General features: G+C 42.7%; 1 protein-coding gene across 1 annotated transcript; it reads left to right on the top strand.

Moving 5' to 3' along the window:
- Positions 1–8,536: 8,536 nt before the first annotated feature.
- RNF139 (ring finger protein 139) lies at positions 8,537–21,956 on the top strand. The gene is made up of 2 exons (XM_063299652.1): positions 8,537–8,948; positions 19,889–21,956. Exons 1-2 carry the CDS (start codon positions 8,765–8,767, stop codon positions 21,673–21,675), a joined length of 1,971 nt encoding a protein of 656 aa, XP_063155722.1. The 5' UTR covers positions 8,537–8,764; the 3' UTR covers positions 21,676–21,956.
- Positions 21,957–21,977: the final 21 nt, after the last annotated feature.

Raw genomic sequence — 21,977 nt, forward strand, 5'->3', positions numbered from 1 at the left:
AACAGAAATAGATGTTTTTCTGAAACTCCCTGGCTTTTTCCATTATCCAACGGATATTGGCAATTTGGTCTCTAGTTCCTCTGCCTTTTCTAAACCCAGCTTGTACATCTGGCAATTCTCGCTCCATGAACTGCTGAAGTCTACCTTGTAGGATCGTGAGCATTACCTTACTGGCATGTGAAATGAGTGCCACTGTTCAATAGTTTGAACATTCTTTAGTGTTTCCCTTTTTTGGTATGGGGATATAAGTTGATTTTTTCCAATCTGATGGCCATTCTTGTGTTTTCCAAATTTGCTGGCATATAGCATGCATTACCTAGCATACATCATCTTGTAAGGTTTTGAACAGTTCAGCTGGGATGCCGTCGTCTCCTGCTGCCTTGTTATTAGCAATGCTTCTTAAGGCCCACTCAACCTCACTCTTCAGGATGTCTGGCTCTAGCTCACTGACCACACCATCAAAGCTATCCCCGATATTGTTATCCTTCCTATACAGGTCTTCTGTATATTCTTGCCACCTTTTCTTGATCTCTTCTTCTTCTGTTAGGTCCTTGCCATCTTTGTTTTTGATCATACCCATTTTTGCCAGGAATTTACCTCCGATGTTTCTAATTTTCTGGAAGAGGTCTCTTGTCCTTCCTATTCTATTGTTTTCTTCCACTTCCGCGCATTGCCTTCAGCAAAGGATTGTTACCTTGTCGTGGTGCTGGAGCTTGAGCACCTCAATGATGCCATGAGCTAAACCGTGAAGGGCCACCCAAGACGGGAAGGTCATGACAGAGAGGTCAGACTAAATGCGATCCCTGGGGAAGGTAATGGCAACCCACCTCAGTATTCTTGCCGTGAAAGCTAAATGGATCAGTACAACCAGAGATATGTCGGTATACCATCGGAAGATGAGACCCCCAGGTCGGAAGATGGTCAAAATGCTACTGGGGAGGAACAGAGGATGAGCTCAACTAGCCCCAGACGTGATGACGCAGCTAGCTCAAAGCCGAAAGGACGGCTAGCGGCCGACGGTGCTGGTGGTGAACGGCGAATCCGATGTTCTAAGGATCAACATACCATTGGAACCTGGAATGTAAGATCTATGAGCCAGGGCAAATTGGATGTGGTTATTGGTGAGATGACAAGATTAAAGATAGACATTCTGGGCGTCAGTGAACTGAAATGGACTGGAATGGGCCACTTCACATCAAATGACCACCAGATCTACTACTGCGGACAAGAGGACCACAGAAGAAATGGAGTAGCCTTCATAATTAATAGTAAAGTGGCTAAAGCAGTGCTTGGATACAACCCAAAAAACGACAGAATGATCTCAATTCGAATTCAGGGCAAGCCATCTAACATCACAGTGATCCAAATATACGCCCCAACCACAAATGCTGAAGAAGCTGAAGTAGAGCAGTTCTATGAGGATCTGCAGCACCTACTGGAGAACATGCCTAAAAGATATGTTATTTTCATCACAGGAGACTGGAATGCTAAGGTGGGCAGTCAAATGACACCTCGAATTACAGGTAAGTATGGCCTGGGAGAACAAAACGAAGCAGGACACAGGCTGATAGAATTTTGCCAAGACAATTCACTCTGCATAACAAACACTCTCTTCCAACAACCTAAGAGACGGCTTTATACATGGACTTCACCAGATGGACAACACCGAAATCAGATTGATTACATCCTTTGCAGCCAAAGGTGGCGGACATCTGTACAGTCGGTAAAAACAAGGCCTGGAGCTGACTGTAGTTCAGATCACGAACTTCTTCTTGCACAATTTAGGATCAGACTCAAGAGATTAGGGAAGACCCACAGATCAGCTAGATATGAGCTCACTAATATTCCTAAGGAATATGCAGTGGAGGTGAAGAATAGATTTAAGGGACTGGACTTAGTAGATAGGGTCCCGGAAGAACTCTGGACAGAAGTTGGCAGCATTGTTCAGGAGGCGGCAACAAAATACATCCCAAAGAAAGAGAAAACCAAGAAGGCAAAATGGCTGTCTACTGAGACACTAGAAGTAGCCCAAGAAAGAAGGAAAGCAAAAGGCAACAGTGATAGGGGGAGATATGCCCAATTAAATGCAAAATTCCAGAGGTTAGCCAGAAGAGATAAAGAATTATTTTTAAACAAGCAATGCGCGGAAGTGGAAGAAGACAATAGAATAGGAAGGACAAGAGACCTCTTCCAGAAAATTAGAAACATTGGAGGTAAATTCCAGGCAAAAATGGGTATGATCAAAAACAAAGATGGCAAGGACCTAACAGAAGAAGAAGAGATCAAGAAAAGGTGGCAAGAATATACAGAAAACCTGTATAGGAAGGATAACAATATCGGGGATAGCTTTGACGGTGTAGTCAGTGAGCTAGAGTCAGACATCCTGAAGAGTGAGGTTGAGTGGGCCTTAAGAAGCATTGCTAATAACAAGGCAACAGGAGACGACGGCATCCAGCTGAACTGTTCAAAATCTTGCAAGATGATGCTGTCAAGGTAATGCGTGCTATATGCCAGCAAATTTGGAAAACACAAGAATGGCCATCAGACTGGAAAAAATCAACTTATATCCCCATACCAAAAAAGGGAAACACTAAAGAATGTTCAAACTATCGAACAGTGGCACTCATTTCACATGCCAGTAAGGTAATGCTCAAAATCCTGCAAGGTAGAATTCAGCAGTTCATGGAGCGAGAATTGCCAGATGTACAAGCTGGGTTTAGAAAAGGCAGAGGAACTAGAGACCAAATTGCCAATATCCGCTGGATAATGGAAAAAGCCAGGGAGTTTCAGAAAAACATCTATTTCTGTTTTATTGACTATTCTAAAGCCTTTGACTGTGTGGACCATAACTAATTGTGGCAAGTTCTTAGTGGTATGGGGATACCAAGTCATCTTGTCTGCCTCCTGAAGAATCTGTATAACGACCAAGTAGCAACAGTAAGAACAGACCACGGAACAACGGACTGGTTTAAGATTGGGAAAGGAGTACGGGAGGGCTGTATACTCTCACCCTACCTATTCAACTTGTATGCAGAACACATCATGCGACAAGCTGGCCTTGAGGAATCCAAGGCTGGAGTTAAAATCTCTGGAAGAAACATTAACAATCTCAGATATGCAGATGATACCACTTTGATGGCTGAAAGTGAAGAGGAACTGAGGAGCCTTATGATGAAGGTGAAAGAAGAAAGTGCAAAAGCTGGTTTGCAGCTAAACCTCAAAAAAACCAAGATTATGGCAACCAGCTTGATTGATAACTGGCAAATAGAGGGAGAAAATGTAGAAGCAGTGAAAGACTTTGTATTCCTAGGTGCAAAGATTACTGCAGATGCTGACTGCAGTCAGGAAATCAGAAGACGCTTAATCCTGGGGAGAAGAGCAATGACAAATCTCGATAAAATAGTTAAGAGCAGAGACATCACACTGACAACAAAGGTCCGCATAGTTAAAGCAATGGTGTTCCCTGTAGTAACATATGGCTGCGAGAGCTGGACCATAAGGAAGGCTGAGCGAAGTTAGATCGATGCTTTTGAACTGTGGTGTTGGAGGAAAATTCTGAGAGTGCCTTGGACTGCAAGAAGATCCAACCAGTCCATCCTCCAGGAAATCAAGCCAGACTGCTCACTTGAGGGAATGATATTAAAGGCAAAACTGAAATACTTTGGCCACATCATGAGAAGACAGGACACCCTGGAGAAGATGCTGATGCTAGGGGGAGTGGAAGGCAAAAGGAAGAGGGGCCGACCAAGGGCAAGATGGATGGATGATATTCTAGAGGTGACGGACTCGTCCCTGGGGGAGCTGGGGGTGTTGACGACCGACAGGAAGCTCTGGCGTGGGCTGGTCCATGAAGTCACGAAGAGTCGGAAGTGACTAAACGAATAAACAACAACACCGCGCATTGCTTGTTTAAAAATAATTTCTTATCTCTTCTGGCTAACCTCTGGAATTTTGCATTTAATTGGGCATATCTCCCCCTATCACTGTTGCCTTTTGCTTTCCTTCTTTCTTGGGCCACTTCTAGTGTCTCAGCAGACAGCCATTTTGCCTTCTTGGTTTTCTCTTTCTTTGGGATGTATTTTGTTGCCGCCTCCTGAACAATGCTGCCAACTTCTGTCCAGAGTTCTTCCGGGACCCTATCTACTAAGTCCAGTCCCTTAAATCGATTCTTCACCTCCACTGCATATTCCTTAGGAATATTAGTGAGCTCATATCTAGCTGATCTGTGGGTCTTCCCTAATCTCTTGAGTCTGATCCTAAATTGTGCAAGAAGAAGTTCGTGATCGGAACTACAGTCAGCTCCAGGTCTTGTTTTTACCGACTGTACAGATGTCCGCCACCTTTGGCTGCAAAGGATGTAGTCAATCTGATTTCGGTGTTGTCCATCTGGGGAAGTCCATGTATAAAGCCGTCTCTTAGGTTGTTGGAAGAGAGTGTTTGTTATGCAGAGTGAATTGTCTTGGCAAAATTCTATCAGCCTATGTCCTGCTTCGTTTTGTTCTCCCAGGCCATGCTTACCTGTAATTCCAGGTGTCATTTGACTGCCCACCTTAGCATTCCAGTCTCCCGTGATGAAAATAACATCTCTTTTAGGCGTGTCATCCAGTAGGTGCTCCAGATCCTCATAGAACTGCTCTACTTCAGCTTCTTCAGCATTTGTGGTTGGGGCGTATATTTGGATCACTGTGATGTTAGATGGCTTGCCCTGAATTTGAATTGAGATTATTCTATCGTTTTTTGGATTGTATCCAAGCACTGCTTTCGCCACTTTACTATTAATTATGAAGGCTACTCCATTTCTTCTGTGGTCCTCTTGTCCACAGTAGTAGATCTGGTGGTCATTTGATGTGAAGTGGCCCATTCCAGTCCATTTCAGTTCACTGACACCCAGAATGTCTATCTTTAATCTTGACATCTCACCAAGAACCACATCCAATTTGCCCTGGCTCATAGATCTTACATTCCAGGTTCCAATGGTGTGTTGATCCTTAGAACATCGGATTCGCCGTTCACCACCAGCACCGTTGGCCGCTAGCCGTCCTTTCGGCTTTGAGCTAGCTGCGTCATCACGTCTGGGGCTAGTGGAACTCATCCTCTGTTCCTCCCCAGTAGCATTTTGACCATCTTCCGACCTGGGGGTCTCATCTTCCGATGGTATACCAACATATCTCTGGTTGTACTGATCCATTTAGTTTTCACGGCAAGAATACTGGGGTGGGTTGCCATTACCTTCCCCAGGGATCGCATTTAGTCTGACCTCTCTGTCATGCCCTTCACGGTTTAGCTCATGGCATCATTGAGGTGCTCAAGCTCCAGCACCACGACAAGGTAACGATCCTTTGCTGAAGGTTGTGATGTAAACCCCACCTTTTTGAACATGCATGCAATATTAGCACATGTACAAAATGGGCAGAGCTTGCATCATGGTGCTCTGCTTGCCATCTTGCTAATTTTGACATTACTTGGGGACACCCCTGAATCTAGGGTGAAGGAGCCCTGGCTTCACACATTTGTACCCAGACAGTCTATGTTTGTAGATGGAATCTGTGTGATGTGAATGGAATACATGTGTGCATGTGGATTTGAGTGTGGGTATGAAGCACTTGTGTGATCACAAACTTGACAGCATGCACCACTGAGCATTGGTCCAAAAAGTTTCCCCTTTCTGCTATTAATATAGGGGACCCAGCTTTGTATGATATGACACTCCTAAAAACATACATACCTGTGAAATGAAAAGGTATTTTTTATATATGTAAAGAGGAAATGTGCACTTTATTTCAAAGTGCAAACACTTAAAATACTGTAGTTGCATGTGCCAGTCACTAATGGCATGGCAAATGTTACATAAGATCCAAACAGGGAGAGTGACCTGTGCTGGTAGGATTCCAGGTGATAGATCATCTAAGATTTTGACATCCAGTAATTTTACAATAGTGTGTACACATCCAAGTAAAGGGAAATATGTACCAGAGGTGGCTTTGTGTTAATCAGTTACTTTCCAGCCTTCAGTATTCCTTGTCAGAATGGGAGACCTAAGTTCACCCAGCCATAGTATTCAACTGTCCAGTCACTCTCTCTCAGCCTAACCTACATCAGACTAAAATGAGATGGGGTAGATTAAATATATATGCTACCTCACGGTCCTTGGAGGAAAAACAGGAGAAAAATACAGTAATAAACAAGTTCTGTTGGTTGTTCCATGTATAAATATTTTCTTTGCCTGTACAAATGCATCTACCCTACAATCCCTTCTTTTAACATATAACAGGTAGATGCATTCTCACTTTAAAGCAGAGTTGGGGAACCTGGGGTTGGGGGGAAATCCAGATGCTGGAGAACTACAATTCCCAGGAAACCCAATGAGAATAGCTGGTGCTGAGGGATGATGGAACTTTAGTTCAACAATAGCTGAAAAGTGGAGGCTTCCAAACTTTAGGTTAGATCTCAGGTGGTTAATGGGTGTTTGTGGACCCAGATGCAGCCAGCAACATTGATTTTGCCTTAGGCTCTGTACTTTAGCTGTTTTTTAAAAAAAAATAATTAAAATTAAAGGGGAAGCTAGCATGCTTCTACACAAAGTACCAGCTTCAAGCATCTTTTTATTTCCACAAATGCCCTTGGATCCCACATAGACTCCCACAACATTATCAGAAGCTAAAAACGGTGGGTATTTGTCAGCCTATGGTTGAAAGGTGTAATAGTATTTGGGAATGACCTTGGGAGATGGGGCGAAGAGACACTGCCTAAGGAATGGTCAGATAAGAGACAGCATAGCCTGCAGCTAGATAGTAGGAGGGGCAAGAGGCTCAGAAGGGATCCTCCCTAAGTTCTTGGGTTGTAAAGGAGACAGGAGGAGGACTGTACTTTCAGATTCTGTCAATGTAGCTTTACAATAAAGTAAAAATAGCTCATCTGGTTGGGGTTCCTATTTTGTTTACCGCGCAAGGCTGACAGAAGTGTACTCCTCTACCCAGAAGATGTGATAGGAGAGACCTCTCAGGGGTTGAGAAAGGTGGCAGGGAGCATCTTTGCCAATTAAACTTTTGATAAACGGGTAATTTCTAACCAGGCCATGTCCTCTAGGATAGTGTTCCACAACCTTGGCAACTTTAAGACGTGTGGACCTCAACTCCTAAAATTCTGGCTGGGGAATTCTAGGAGTTGAAGTCCACATGTCTTAAAGTTGCCAAGGTTGAGAAACACTGCTCTACAGCAACCATTTGGTGATTGCCCTTCAACACATTCTCCAGTTTCAAATATGCTGCCCAGCTCCAAAAGGTAAGAGGTCCTTTGAGTGTATGTGTTTGCTTGTAATTTCACCAGCTTGGTATTTGCATGCACTCTCAGGCATAAGAAAAGTCCTCTCATGTGATTTGGGCAACAACAGTTGTACTGTTGTTTACTGCAAACAACTGTGCAGGATTTCCCCTCTATTATCCATCCTTGGAAAGGCTCAGGGCTAGAAACCAGGAGACTGTGAGTTCTAGTCCCGCCTTAGGCATGAAAGCCGGCTGGGTGACCTTGGGCCAGTTACTTTCTCTCAGCCCATCTCGGTGCAATGTAGACTAGCCTCCTCATGGTGCACCCAGGGCAATGTGACTTGTCATGGCTAAATAGTCTACACATCTGGCTGCTGGATCTCACAAGGATTTCCCAGCAAGAAAAAAAGCGGCATGAACACCAAACTGCTATGCCATACAACAACAAAAAACCAGACTTCTAATCTAGAGGGCTACCCTTGCCCATCCCTGCACTAGATGCTGAACAAGAGCTGTATTTGGGTAATAGGTTGAAGCTATGTTCAACAACATGCTGTCCCCTGGCTTGCTTAATGTTGATCCAACCACAAGTGGCTGGGTTCACACGATGCGTTAAGGTGCAACAATAGTGATAGTGTGCATGAGACCGTTCTCTGGTTATACTGATTGTATGGTGTTCAATTGTCTTCAGCTGCTATTTTATGCTGTTTTGTTTTTAATTACTGGTTGTGTTTACTTTGTTCCTATTTTACTGTTAGCTGCCCACAGTCATGTATGAGTTGGGCAGCCATATGTATCCACTAAATAAATAAATAAAACCAACCCTACTGACGACTTGAACATATTGTCTGATTTCAGAGATTAAAAATATCAGAGCAGCCCCAATGGGCCAGTCCAATTGGGTTTCTTCCCAGGTCCCTTGGAGGTTCACAAGCAGGAGATGGAGACCTCTCACTTTCCCCCCATTGCTGCCCTGCAACTGGGATGGAGGGGCCCACTGCTTCCACCCAAGGGTAACCCTGGGGTCCTCTGAACAAACGAGGAAAGCTTTTAACGCGGGTTTAGGAAAAGTGCGCACACCCACGACTGGAACACGAAGGGACTGAGAGGGCGGGCGTCCCGTGGCTCCTCCTCTCCTTCTCCTGGGAAGGGGCGGGACCTTTCTTTGTGACGGAGGACGTCGAGGCCGCGCCCCCTCGCACCTCAGGGCGTCTCTCGGACGCCGTTGGCGACGTCAGTGGTGCTGCTGCCGTTGCCGCAGGTGGCGTGCGCTGGCTGGTCCGCGAGAGGAGGCGGAGGCGGCAGGGGAGCCGGGCGCAATGGCGGCGCCGGCGGCCCCACGCGCGGCGGCGGCCACGCGGGTGGGATCCCAGGCGGCTCGGGGGGAAGCTGAAGCGAGAACCGGGCGCTAGAAGAAGCCGCCGCCGCCGCCGCCATCCCCTTTCTCTACCTCTTCCCCGCCAGCCGCCCAGAGACGGACAGGAGGCGGCGGGGACTCGGGGATGGCGGCCCCGGGCCCCCCTCAGCCGCCGCCCGAGCTGCTCGGCCCGCGGCTCCGGGTCGCCCTGGAGGTGGTGCTGCGGGTGCCCACCCTCTTCCTCATCGACGCCATCTTCAACTCGCCCCCGGTGTTTCCCGGTGACTCCTTCTGGGCCGGCTTCCTGGGGGGGCTGCTGCGGCTGCTGGGTAAGCTCCTCTCCTGCCCGTCCTCGTTGAAGGGGGGGTCGGCCGGAATGCCCCCCGTCCCCCGCCCTCAGTTACGCTGTCCCCGTGGGAACGTGGGCACCCTTCCTGGCCCTTGGCCCCTCTTTCACTGGGGCAAAGTACGGGGCGAGGCCTGCTTGCCTGCCTGCCATCTTCCTGAAAGTCCCCAGCTTCCTCCTTGGCAGCTTCGGGCTGGCACAGCATCCCTTCCCCCTTATATTTCCCAGTTCCCAGCGTCCCTATAAATAGGTGTTGAGATGGCAGTGGACAAACAAGTCTGGAAGACTGTGTCTCTGTCATAGTTCTGCCTTTGTGTTTGTGAATGTCAAGGGCGCTCAAAAGCTGACATCTAGGGAGCTTCCTCTTGACATGTAGTTGACTTTGTATTTACCAGCTAAGGGAATTTCTTATGTAACCTGCATTCTGATCTCCCTAGTCACTCTTAGGGCTCTCCCAGCAATTTATTGTGAAAGGCGCTTCCCATTTCATCTGCCTAAAGAATGTTACAATTATGGAATGACAAAGGCCCATTGAGACCAGAAACTCTGACATAGGTGTGCTGTGTCTCTGTTAGTTTCACTTTTTTTTCCTTAAAATGACGCCTTCTGAAACACAAAAGTGGTGCAGTCATTCGGGTGATTCACCAAGTTACTGCCATGCCCAATACAGAAATGGGGGGGGGGAGGTTTTTAAAAATAATCATGACAAGTTTGCCCAGTTTTGTTTTATAGTCTTGGCTTGAAGTAGGCATTATAAACATCTTGGGTGTAACTTCTGATGTTTCAGTTTCTACTCCCTGTTGTAGTGAAATTGTTGGTCTGTTGTTTAGATAATTGTAAATCCTTTACCAAAACTTAATCACTTTATATATAGCAATTGTGTATGTCAGCCTTTCTCGACCTTTTGACCCTGGAGGAACCCTTGAAATATTTTTCAGGCCTCAGGGAACCCCTGCACATTCAGGCTCAAATATAGGCCAGAAGTTACAAAATTATTATATTCATTTTGTGTGTAGGCCTGTATATGCATTAACAGTGTTCTTAAATTAAAAATAAAGAATGGAACTTACGGTTGCCCAAATTTGAAATAATTTTTTAAAGCATGATCTCCCAGGGAACCCCTAGTGACCTCTTGTGGAATCCTAGGGTTCCATGGAACCCTGGTTGAGAAAACCTGGTTTACGTGGAAAGTAGCATTCAACTTCATGTAGTAGCTGCAAAGGTTGTTTGCGAAGAAACAACTTTTTGGAGAGCTATAAAGACATGGCAGTTCAGAAGAGCATTTGGAGTTAGTAAAATAATGCTGCATATAATAGTATTGATTTTTTTTAAAAAAATTAATACCTTCAGCTGTGCAGTGTCTGTAGAAGTGGAGCAGTATTTAAGTCGTAGTAATATATCAGTTGTTCATAGAAAGCCACAACTAGTCACGTGTAGGCTACAAACCTGGGTTGCCAAAGTTTATCTGCACACAAATGCTATCATTCCAAGAAATGCCACACTTCAAATGGCTGGTAAGTCAGGCATGACAGTACTTCTTGACTAGCCTGCTAGAAATAAGAATTGACTTTAGTTGGCCAGATAAAAACGCTGTAGTTGGCAAAGTTGGAAACCCTTTTTACTTTCAAGTTCAGGTGCCAAAAATAAACAGAATATATTTGTGGGCTGCAGTCATGTAAACAAATTTATTATCTGCTAGAGGTGGCAGGACCTAGTTTACCTTGGTTGAAAAAGAACAGTGTTGAACTTGGTTAATACAGATCAGAGATAACAGGAAATCTCAGAACTGTAGGCCAGATTGGGAAGCTTAAATAAAAATTCTGGACAAACCATTTTCCTACTGTTGCCAAAAAAAAAATACATGGATTTGCTCATGTAGTCACCAGAAGTTGAGCTCCTTTGGAAGTCTTTTTCTTCTAAATCACTTTTGTGTCTTTTTTGTGAATCCTCTGTAAACCTTGTACTAAAAATCTATTTTAAAAAAACCCTGTATCACAGAGCTTCTGAGATTTTTCATCCCTTCTTCCCCATTTAAATTCTTATGCATATTTATTATATAATGATTAGACATGAACACTGCCAAATCTGTTCAGGCTCCTGACAGATAACCGTAGTAGCATATTTCATGTTCGTGAATATACTGAAATGAATTTAACTGTTACCTCTGACTTAATCCCAAAGTAGTCAAAGTATCAACAGCATATTGAATTTGAATCTGTATACTACAGGTAGTCCTCGTTTAGCAACTGTCTTGTTTAGCAACTGTTTGCTGTTGACAACAGTGATGAAAAAGTAACTTTGCAACCAATCCTTGCATTTATGATCTTCGCAGGTCTGTAAAGCAAAGGAAAGCTAGACTAAGATTGTAAGCACAGTCGTGGGTTCACTTAGCAACTGCTTTGCTTAATGACCAAGTTGCTGGTCCCAATTATAATTGCTAAATGAGGACTACCTCTACTACATTTATTCTGTTATGGCAAATATGTTTATTTTGCAATAGAGAAAATATATTTTCTTTCACTGTTAACACAATTTCTGTTCTTTCTTTCATTGTTAACACAATTTCTGAGCATGACTAAATTGTGCACTGTGAATTTAGATTACTGATGCTTCAAAACATGTTCTAACTGACCCGGATAGAATTCCCCTTTCTGAGAATTTATCATTGCATAGAGGAGGAAAACAACTGAATTGGATGTTCTTTTATCTCATAACTAGACTTCTGTCTTAACTCTCATGGCCTCCCACAAAAGGCATATATTCCATAGCATGTAGGTGTGTCTTTACATACTGACATTTTAATCTCTTTTTCTCTGTTGCCAAAATACGCTGGAGATTAAACTCTGTTTGATTATATTGTTGATAAACACTGGATTATTGCTGGGATGGGATTCTAATACTGATGTCCATAATGTGACCCAAAATAGACTTAGTTCTTCTATATTGCATTAAACCATAATGTGTCCTTATTTTAAGCTTAATATTGTGTAAATATTGTGTGTGATTTGCAAACCACTGTATATGGCCTAGCATTTTGTGCGAATTCAGGTAATTCTTTTGTTCAATTAAGTTTAATTAAGTACATTCCATTGTGTGATAGACGAATCCAGACCTAGTGATCTGGGCATAGGGCACAGGAAGAAGGTACATTGGAGTATGGTAACAGTCAAAAGATAGTTTAGCATAAAGCACAGAGAGAGAGAGAAATTTTGAGGTGGTCTGTCATTCAAAACAAGGCATTCATTGAAGCTAGCAGGACAAGTTAGCTAAGGAAAGAATCATTTTCAGAGTGAGGCTTTTACATATTACAATTTTGTTTCTTCTTGATCAATTTTTTTGATCAAGGAGGTGGTGTTGGAATTATAAATCTCATCAAAATATGTCCTTTATGCTTTATCACAAGAGTTTTGAAACTGATTCTGGGTAAATTTGCTTGGTCTGTTACTCAATAATCTCTGTTAAGAGCACAGTGTTAATATTAAATGATTAGTTCCACTTGAGAACTATGTGCAAATGGTTATTTTCTTGAAAGGATTGGAGATAAATAGGGTCCATAAAGCCTTTTTAAGAGACTGGTATGGCATTTATAGCTCAGTGAGCAAGGAAAATGGATGCAGCTTCTATTGATAATTCAATGAAACAGGCTTCACTTACAAAGGGAAGTCCCTAAAGTAATATAAGAAGCTTCACATTGTCCTCTTTTTCCTTTTGTATTATTTTTAATTAATTTAATTTGGATTATCTGACACTGATTATTTGAGAGCTGATAATACTTGTTTTTTAATTGTTTAGAAGGCAAAGTGTGTTACATAAGAAAGTGGAAAGGCCTAACTACACTGCATGCACAATTATTAGGCAAGTTGTATTTTTGAGGATGAATTTCATTATTGAACAACTACAGTGCTCTTGGTCAATCCAAAATGTTAATAAACCTCAAACCTGAGTATTTAAGAAAGTAAAAGTGAGGTTTTGGCTTTCTTAGGAGCATATCTATGTGTGCACAATTATTGGGCAACTATTAGTGTGCAGAATTATTATGCAACTAAATGAAAAACGAAAATTCCCCCATCTCACTCGTTTATTTTCATCTGTTAAAGTGAAAATAACAAACAACTCAAAATTTACAAATAAACATTTCTGATATTTCAAACAAAAAATCAGTGACCAGTAGAGCCACCATTCTTTGCAATAACAGTCACAAGCCTTCCATTCATGGAGTCTGTCAGTTTCTTGATCTGTTGATTATCAACTTTTTCTGCAGCAGCAACCACAGCCTCCCAGACACTGTTCAGAGAGGTGTACTGTTTTCCTTCACTGTAAATCTCCCATTTGAGAAGGGCCCACAAGTTCTCAATAGGGTTTAGGTCAGGTGAGGAAGGGGGCCATGTCATTATTCTTTCATCTTTGAGGCCTTTACTGGCTAGCCACGCAGTGGAGTACTTCGATGCATGCGATGGAGCATTGTCCTGCATAAACATCATGGTCTTCTTGAAAGATGCAGACTTTTTCCTGTACCATTGCTTGAAGAAAGTGTCTTCTAAAAACTGGCAGTAGGTTGATTTTGAGTCCATCTTCGACCTGAAAAGGTCCAACTAGCTCATCTTTAATAATACCAGCCCATACCAATACCCCACCTCCACCTTGCTGGCGTCTGAGTTGAAGTGGAGCTCTGTGCCTGTTACTGATCCAGCCACGGGCCCATCCATCTGGTCCGTCAAGAGTCACTCTCATCTCATCAGTCCATAAAACCTTTGAAAAATCTGTCTTCAGATATTTCTTGGCCCAGTCTTGCCATTTCAACTTATGTGTCTTGTTCACTGGTGGTCGAGTTTCAGCCTTCCTTACCTTGGCCATGTCTCTGAGCACTGAACACCTTGTACTTCTGGGCACTCCAGGTAGGTTGCAGTTCTGGAATATGACAGCACTGGAGGATAATGGGTTCCTGGTAGCTTCACGTTTGATTCTTCTCAAATCTTCGGCAGTTAATTTGCGTCTTTTTTTCTCAACACGTTTCTTGCGACCCTGTTGACTATTTGCAACAAAACGTTTGATGGTTCTGTGGTCACGCCCCAATATCTTAGCAATTTCAGGAGTGCTGCATCCCTCTGAAAGACTTTTTACAATTTTTGACTTTTCAGCATCAGTTAAATCTTTTTGCCCATTTTGCCTGAGGAAAAGAAGCTGCCTAATAATTATGCACACCTTGATATAGGGTGTTGATCTCCTTAGGCCACACCCTCCCTCATTACACAAATACACATCACCTGATATGCTTATATCCAATAAGCATTCAGATTTATACAGCTTGGAGGTGGAAAATATGCATAAAAACGATGATATGGTCAAAATACTCACTTGCCTAATAATTGTGCACACAGTATACTTACTCCACAAGTATTCTTACCCTAATCTTGCTTAAACATGCCTTATAGTGCAATAAGTAAAATCAAACCAGTTGTGCATTTTACATTACACACCTATCCATGTCAGTTCAGAAGTATCATCTGTGATTCATTGGGACTGACACGCAGGTAGCATGTACAGTGGATTGCAGCTAAATAATTGAAGAATGAAAGTGTGTTTGAATCTAAAGTATATGTCATTAAGAGGTCCTATCGCAAAACATGTTAAGCATATTTTACTATCACTGAAATGAAGGGCACAGGAATTAGCAGAGTTGCCCTTATTTCAGTGGGACTGAAGCTGACTAACTTTCCCTGGATTTAGATAATGATCTATGAAGCTAACCTTGGCAAGCTTTATTGCTGAAACTTGAGCTTGTGGCAAGAAGCAGACGCCAGACTTCATTAGGTAGTACAGTTAGTCCTCGGTTAATGACCATTTGTTGAGCGACCATTTGAAGTTGCAGCGGAGCTGAACGAATGGTACTTCACCCGGTTCCCAAAGTTACAGCCGTTGCGGCACCCCTGCAGTCAGGTGATCAAAATTTGGGCACTTGGCAGCCCACCTGCACTTAAAACTGCAGGGGTGCTTCAATTTCCCCCAACCACCTATCTCCCCCTCCCCCATCTCTACCCTTCCTGAGGCCGCACGCAGCGTTCTTGCAAGGCTTCAGAAGCATTCGGAGGCCTTTTCATGAGGCTTCAGAAGGCATCTGAAGCCTCACAAGGAGGCCACACGTGACTTGGAGAAGGACATGTGCAACTTGGAGGAGGCCTCACGTGGCCAGCAGCTGCCTCACAGAGGGCCAGGTCAGGTGCACCTGGACGGCAGAGGTCAGCTGGGAGCAGCAGGGCCGGCAGAGTGCAGGGTGACTGAGGCGGCTGGGCTTTACTCTGGGGTGGCTGGCTGTGGCACTCATGGTGATGGTGCCAGCGGTGCCAGGGCAGAAGTAGAGGCCCTGGGGTGTGGTGGCAGCTGGCTGAGACTGCTGAAGGCCCTGGGCCTTTACTTCAGCCCCAGTGCTGCAGGCGCCACCACCCCTGCCAAGGAGTGCTGCTGTGCAGGGTGGCCAAAAGGGCAGAAATGGGGGGGAAGATAGGCGAGTGGGGGGAGTTCAAGAGGAGGCAGTCTTACTGAGGCTCAGGGCTGGGAGGGACCAAGCTGGAAATGGCTTGGATTGGGGTGGGTCCTCGCCTAACAACTGGGCAGGATTCATTTAATGACGGCAATGGGGACTGCTGGGATTGCTGTTGCTAAGCAATGTGGTCATGTAACGTTGCACTTTATGACTGCATTGCTTAGCGATGGAAATTCCAGTCTCAATTACCATCATTAACCAAGGACTACCTGTATCTAGCTTATGGATGTTTCACCAGCTTTGATTCAGAAAGAAGTGTTATCACTGAACTTAGTAAGTTGTAAAAGGTACTACTGAATTAAATTGGAACATTTGGATATGCCACTCTCTTCTGGGAATTAATAAAATGTTCTGCAAATGTGACTCATGAGACAAGCCTGGATAAACTCCGTGTAAATTCAGTTTGGTCCATAATAGACATTTAGGACTATTTGAATTGGAATTCATAAGGTAGAAATATTACAGAATATAACGATAGTTGGTAGCATCATTTCACCCTTCAACAGGAAATCGGAATTGCATCATTTTTAATACTCTACTGTTCAAGCTCTTTCTCAGGAATCTTATTCAGCAATATGAAGTAGAGTCTGTGTCAGGTTTTTGAACATAAAACGTTCTTCTACCTTCTAGATACATGGAAACAGGTTTAAGACAAAAATCATGTCTCCTTTGTAACTGCTTCTTTCTGAAGCAAGATCCTGATTTTGATTCAGATTTGTATCTTTGGAAATAGTATTCTCTTCAAGGCTTATAGGAAATGTGAGTAATTTGCCAAGCCTTGCCTTGTTACATGGTGCATTGCAAAATTATTGTAGAAATATGTTCTTCCTGCTACTGTGCTGAACCAGTGTAAGTTTGCCACTATTTTCAATAACTATATTTTTCTTTCTTTTCTACCTCTTTTCTTTAGATTTGTCTTTTATTCTATGTGAAATCCTCAATAAACATAAATAAATTTAAAAAATAACCATGTAAGTGAAAGGTCAGTGTTATAAAAAAGTTCTTTTAAGTGAGAAGAGGTGCTATCTTCTAATCAACAAGCATATTTTAGTAATTTCCCTTAGGAAGTAGTAGGGCTTTTAGGTTGATTCCTTCACCCAAGTCACGTCTTGGAGAATCTTTATTATTGTATGGCTGAAGTGATAATCTATACGTAGCTTTCCTAAATATATCCAGTCTTTTGAAATCCAGAGTTTTGCCCCTAAAGCCTTATTCCCAAGTTGAAAATGTTTAAGTCTTAGTTCTTGCATTCAAGATTGTTCATTTGCCATAGCAGAGTACATAGAAATAATTAAATGGCCTTTCAGCTTCATATAGTTTAAAAATCTAGTTTTAACTTGCTAAGCAAAACTATTTTCTTATATTGTTTTAAGTATAATGCCTTAATGCTTCATAAATAATAATTACTGTAAGCAGTATGGGTCTACTGCTCATGCCTCTGATAGTTCTAGTTGCTGCTGTTTGAGCTTAATTTAATCTTTATGAGAGGCCTGCATAATTTATGGCACACCCAATCAAATACAGCCCCACTGAGTTCAAGGATCTGTTTTGGTTACCTCCCTGAGATAGTGAAAACAGGAGGACTGTAGAACATCTGATAAGCCTCAGTAGGCTGGTGAGTTGTGTCCAGCTTGCAAGGTCACAAGTTGTGCTGGCCTACTTTAATATGAATAACTCTGTTTTTCAAATAACTCACCAGGTGTTGGATAATACTGAAATAAAGATTTTCTGTCTTACTAAATGTATTTTCTCAACCTTAAGAAGCTTTCTGCATTTAGCTTGCTGTCAGATATTATGCACTATTAATCAATAATGAATGCTTAAATTAACTATCCACAGGCAAATGCTTTAAAAATTGTTTGGTTAGAATCATATCTGTACTCTTTCTTTTGCATTCTGATTTTTATGTTGGAAATGCAACAATATTTTTGAATCTTATTTGCTCCTAAATTAAGCAGACTGCATACCTGAAGACTCAGATTTGCTTTCCAGATTTGAGTAGAAGAAACAAAAGATTATAAAATGAAATGATTTAGTAATTTGATATACCTGGTGGCCTACAGAATGTATATAAAATTAGTCAGTTGTATACAGTGCATTTGGAAAGTATTCAGACCCCCTTCACTTTTTTCAATTTTGTTACGTTGCAGCCTGATACTACAGTCGTTCAAATTCATTTTTTTCCTCATTAATCTACACTCAATACTCCATATTGACAAAGTGAAAACAGAATTTTAGAAATGTCTGTAAATTTATTAAAAAGGAAAAACTGAAATATCACATGTACGTAAGTATTCAGACCCTTTACTCAGTACTTTGTTGAAGCACCTTTGGCAGCAATTACAGCCTCGAGTCTTTTTCGGTATGACGCGACAAGCTTTGCACACCTGGATTGGGGGATTTTCTGCCATTCTTCTTTGCAAATCCTCTCAAGCTCAATCAGGTTGGATGGGGACCGTCGGTGGACAGCCATTTTCAGGTCTCTCCAGAGATGTTCAGTAGAGTTCAAGTCAGGGCTCTGGCTAGGCCACTCTAGGGCATTCACAGAGTTGTCCCTAAGCCATTCCTGTGTTGTCTTGGCTGTGTTCTTAGGATCGTTGTCATGTTGGAAAGTGAACCTTCGGCTCAGTCTGAGGTCCTGAGCACTGTGGAACAGGTTTTCATTGAGGATATCTCTGTACTTTGTTCCATTCAGCTTTCCCTCAACCCTGACCAGTCTCCCAGTCACTGCTGCTGAAAAACACCCCCACAGCATGATGCTGCCACCACCATGCTTCACTGTTGGGATGGTATTGGGCAGGTGATGAGCGGTGCCTGGTGTCCTCCAGACATAACATTTAGAATTGAGGCCAAACAGTTCAATCTTGGTTTCATCAGACCAGAGAATCTTGTTCCTCACAGTCTGAGAGTCCTTCAGGTGCTTTTTTGCAAACTCCAAGCATGCTTCCGTGTGTTTTGCACTGAGGAGAGGCTTCCATCTAGCCATTCTGCCATAAAGCCCAGATCGGTGGAGGGCTGCAGTGATGGTTGTCCTTCTGGAACTTTGTCCCTTCTCCACACAGGATCTCTGGAGCTCAGTCAGAGTGACCATTGGGTTCTTGGTCACCTCTCTTACTAAGGCTCTTCTCCCCCGATTCCTCAGTTTGGCCCGGCAACCAGCTCTTGGAAGAGTCCTGGTTCTGCCAAACTTCTTCCATTTGAGAATTATGGAGGCCACTGTGCTCTTGGGAACCTTCAGTCCAGCAGAAATTTTTTTGTAGCCTTCCCCAGATCTGTGCCTTGTAATAATCCTGTCTCTGAGCAATGCAGGCAGTTCCTCTGACCTCGTGGCTTTTGCTCGGATACAGTATGCATTGTTAGCTGTGAGGCCTTCTATAGAGAGGTGTGTGCCTTTCCAAATCATGTCCAGTCAATTTAATTTACAACAGGTGGATTCCAGTCAAGGTGTAGAAACAGCTCAGCAAGGATCAAGAGAAACGGGAGGCACCTGAGCTAAATTTCAAGTGTTATTGCAAAGGGTCTGAATACGTACATGTGATATTTCAGTTTTTCCTTTTTAATAAATTTACAGACATTTCTAAAATTCTGTTTTCACTTTGTCATTATGGGGTACTGAGTGTAGATTAATGAGGAAAAAAAATGAATTTGAATGATTATAGTATCAGGCTGCAACATAACAAAATTGAAAAAAGTGAAGGGGATCTGAATACTTTCCGAATGCACTGTATGTAATTTATAAACACATAATTAAGCTTGGAAAACAAATATTTTATATGTATGTCCACTGCATGTTCACAGAAATATATAGAATCTGTTAAGGAAAATGCTCAGGTATAGCAGGCAATTAGGATGTGATACAAGTCACAGTACAATTAAGTTTTGTTCTAATTTTCTGTTTTCCTTTCTGTAGTAGAATCCTAGCGTCCTGTGCTTTGTATAATGTATATTAGAGCAGGCTGCTATAAGTTGATTTTCACACGATTTCTGTTAATATTTATTTATTTATTTGGACTTAGGCATCATCTGACTCCAGTTGAGTCTGGATGGCTCAGGTTTGATAAAGATTAGTCACAGATTCCAGCTCCTGAACTGTTTTCTCCTTTCCCATTTGTGCTCAAACATTGGACTTGTTAGATAGGGGGTACCACAGTGGAATCGAGATAGAGGTGATTACTCTACGTAAGAACTGCCATCCAGTTGTTGTTTAGTCAGTATCATAGCATGCTTCTCAGCTGGTTAGAGGAGGCATATACATAAATTAAGATTCTGGAATTTGCTTCCCTGTTTGTTCAAAGCGATTAAGTGTTAAAATTTGCAGCCACCAACTAATTGCTGTTGAAAAACATACCCACCGGTTAACCGCTGCTTTCTTTTTTCTTTAGGGGTCTTGGCATCCAGTGTTGTTCTGGTTCTGTCACAACGATCACTTTTCAAGTTTTACATGATCAGCTCTGCTTTTCTGCTGGCTGCAACATCAGTGTTGGTGAACTATTACGCTTTTTTGCACATAGACTTCCACAGTGCCTATTACACAACAGCTTTTGGAGTTCAGCTCCTTCCTCATAAAGGACCTTCCTTATGGATGGCACTCTCCGTCCTTCAGCTTGCCTTTGGAATCGGCTACGTTGCTCTCTTAAACATCGAGTCCATCTATTCTCAACTGATCATCCTGGATTTATTGATTCCCATTGTAGGCTTGATCATTGACTTGCCCTTACACATCAGGCAGATTTTAGTCTTTACATCAGGTTTCATTTTGACATTACACAGCCTGGCTATTTTATTTACTAGAATGAAATGGTTCTACTATTCCACAAGGTATGTCTATCTTCTGATAAGGCATATGTATCGCATTTATGGATTACAGTTGCTGCTGGAAGATACATGGAAAAGGATTCGTTTTCCATCCGTGCTGCGTATTTTTTGGTTATCAAGACTCACACTTCAAGCTGTTGTGCTACTTTATGTTATCAAAGTAACCGAAACAGATCCAAGCATGAAATTCTACATGATTTCTTGGGACAACTTCTGGGAATTACTTTGCAGCCTTATTATCAGTGGATGTGATTCCACTTTAACTGTATTAGGCATGAGTGCTGTAATTTCATCTGTGGCTCATTATCTGGGGCTTGGTATTTTGGCCTTTATTGGCTCTACAGACGAAGATGATAGGAGGCTTGGTTTTGTGGCACCAGTTTTATTTTTTATTTTAGCCCTGCAGACTGGTTTAAGTGGGCTAAAGCCAGAGGAGAGACTAGTCCGCTTAAGTCGAAACATGTGCCTTTTGCTGACCGCAGTCCTACATTTTATCCACGGGATGACTGACCCTGTGCTCATGTCCCTGAGTGCCTCCCACGTGTCCTCGCTGCGCAGACACTTCCCTGTGCTTTTTGTCTCAGCTGGCCTCTTTCTTCTTCCAATTTTGCTTAGCTACATCCTTTGGCATCACTATGCATTAAATACGTGGCTGTTTGCTGTTACAGCATTCTGTGTGGAACTCTGCCTCAAGGTCATTGTTTCTATCACTGTGTATGTACTGTTCATGATCGATGGCTACTATAATGTTTTATGGGAAAAGCTGGATGATTATGTCTACTACGTTAGATCAACAGGCAATATTATTGAATTTATATTTGGAGTAATAATGTTTGGAAATGGTGCTTACACCATGGTATTTGAATCAGGAAGCAAAATCCGGGCTTGTATGATGTGTCTACATGCCTATTTCAACATTTACCTGCAAGCCAAGAATGGCTGGAAAACTTTCATAAATCGCAGGACAGCTGTTAAGAAAATCAACTCCCTTCCTGAAGTCAAAGGAGAGCGATTACGGGACATAGATGACGTTTGTGCAATCTGCTACCATGAATTTACTACATCTGCTCGCATTACTCCATGTAACCATTACTTCCATGCACTTTGCCTTCGGAAATGGCTCTACATTCAGGACACTTGTCCCATGTGCCATCAAAAAGTCGACATCGATGAGAAGGAGAATGCAAATCTCTCAAATAACAATGCCTTTGCTGCACTTGATGAAAATGAGCCCGATGAAAATCCTGCACTGGGAGGAGCAGCTGCTGCTGAAAACGAACTAGATAATAATGACAGCACAGAGAGTGAAGACGAGGTGGCAAGCTCAACCCAGTCTAGTGCCACAGTACCCTAACAGCAGTCCGAACGCTGGCCCTTACCCTGTGCCAGTTTAAAATGGCCTAACCTGAACCCTGCGGGTGTTGGCGGAGTTCAGCATCGGAATAAAAGCGTCACTTCATCAACTGAGCACAAGCACACTATGTCAGAATGTTGAATCTGTGAACGAGTTGTCATTACTGTGATGTGCGACTGTAAATATGGCTCGTGTTAATGCTGGTCTCTTTTGTGACCACTTTAAACTTTATGTACATTATTGTACATGGAATAAAATGTTTTCACCTATTTTTTTAAGAAGTTGAACAAAACACTCCTTGA

Source organism: Candoia aspera, chromosome 3 (genome assembly GCF_035149785.1).
Source record: "Candoia aspera isolate rCanAsp1 chromosome 3, rCanAsp1.hap2, whole genome shotgun sequence".
Taxonomy (NCBI): domain Eukaryota; kingdom Metazoa; phylum Chordata; class Lepidosauria; order Squamata; family Boidae; genus Candoia; species Candoia aspera.

Excerpts from the sequence above, each read along its gene's own strand:
- RNF139 (XM_063299652.1), top strand. The coding sequence starts at position 8,765 with ATGGCGGCCCCGGGCCCCCCTCAGCCGCCGCCCGAGCTGCTCGGCCCG. Across the intron at positions 8,949-19,888 it reads GGGGCTGCTGCGGCTGCTGG|GGGTCTTGGCATCCAGTGTT; the intron begins GTAAGCTCCTCT and ends TTTTTTCTTTAG.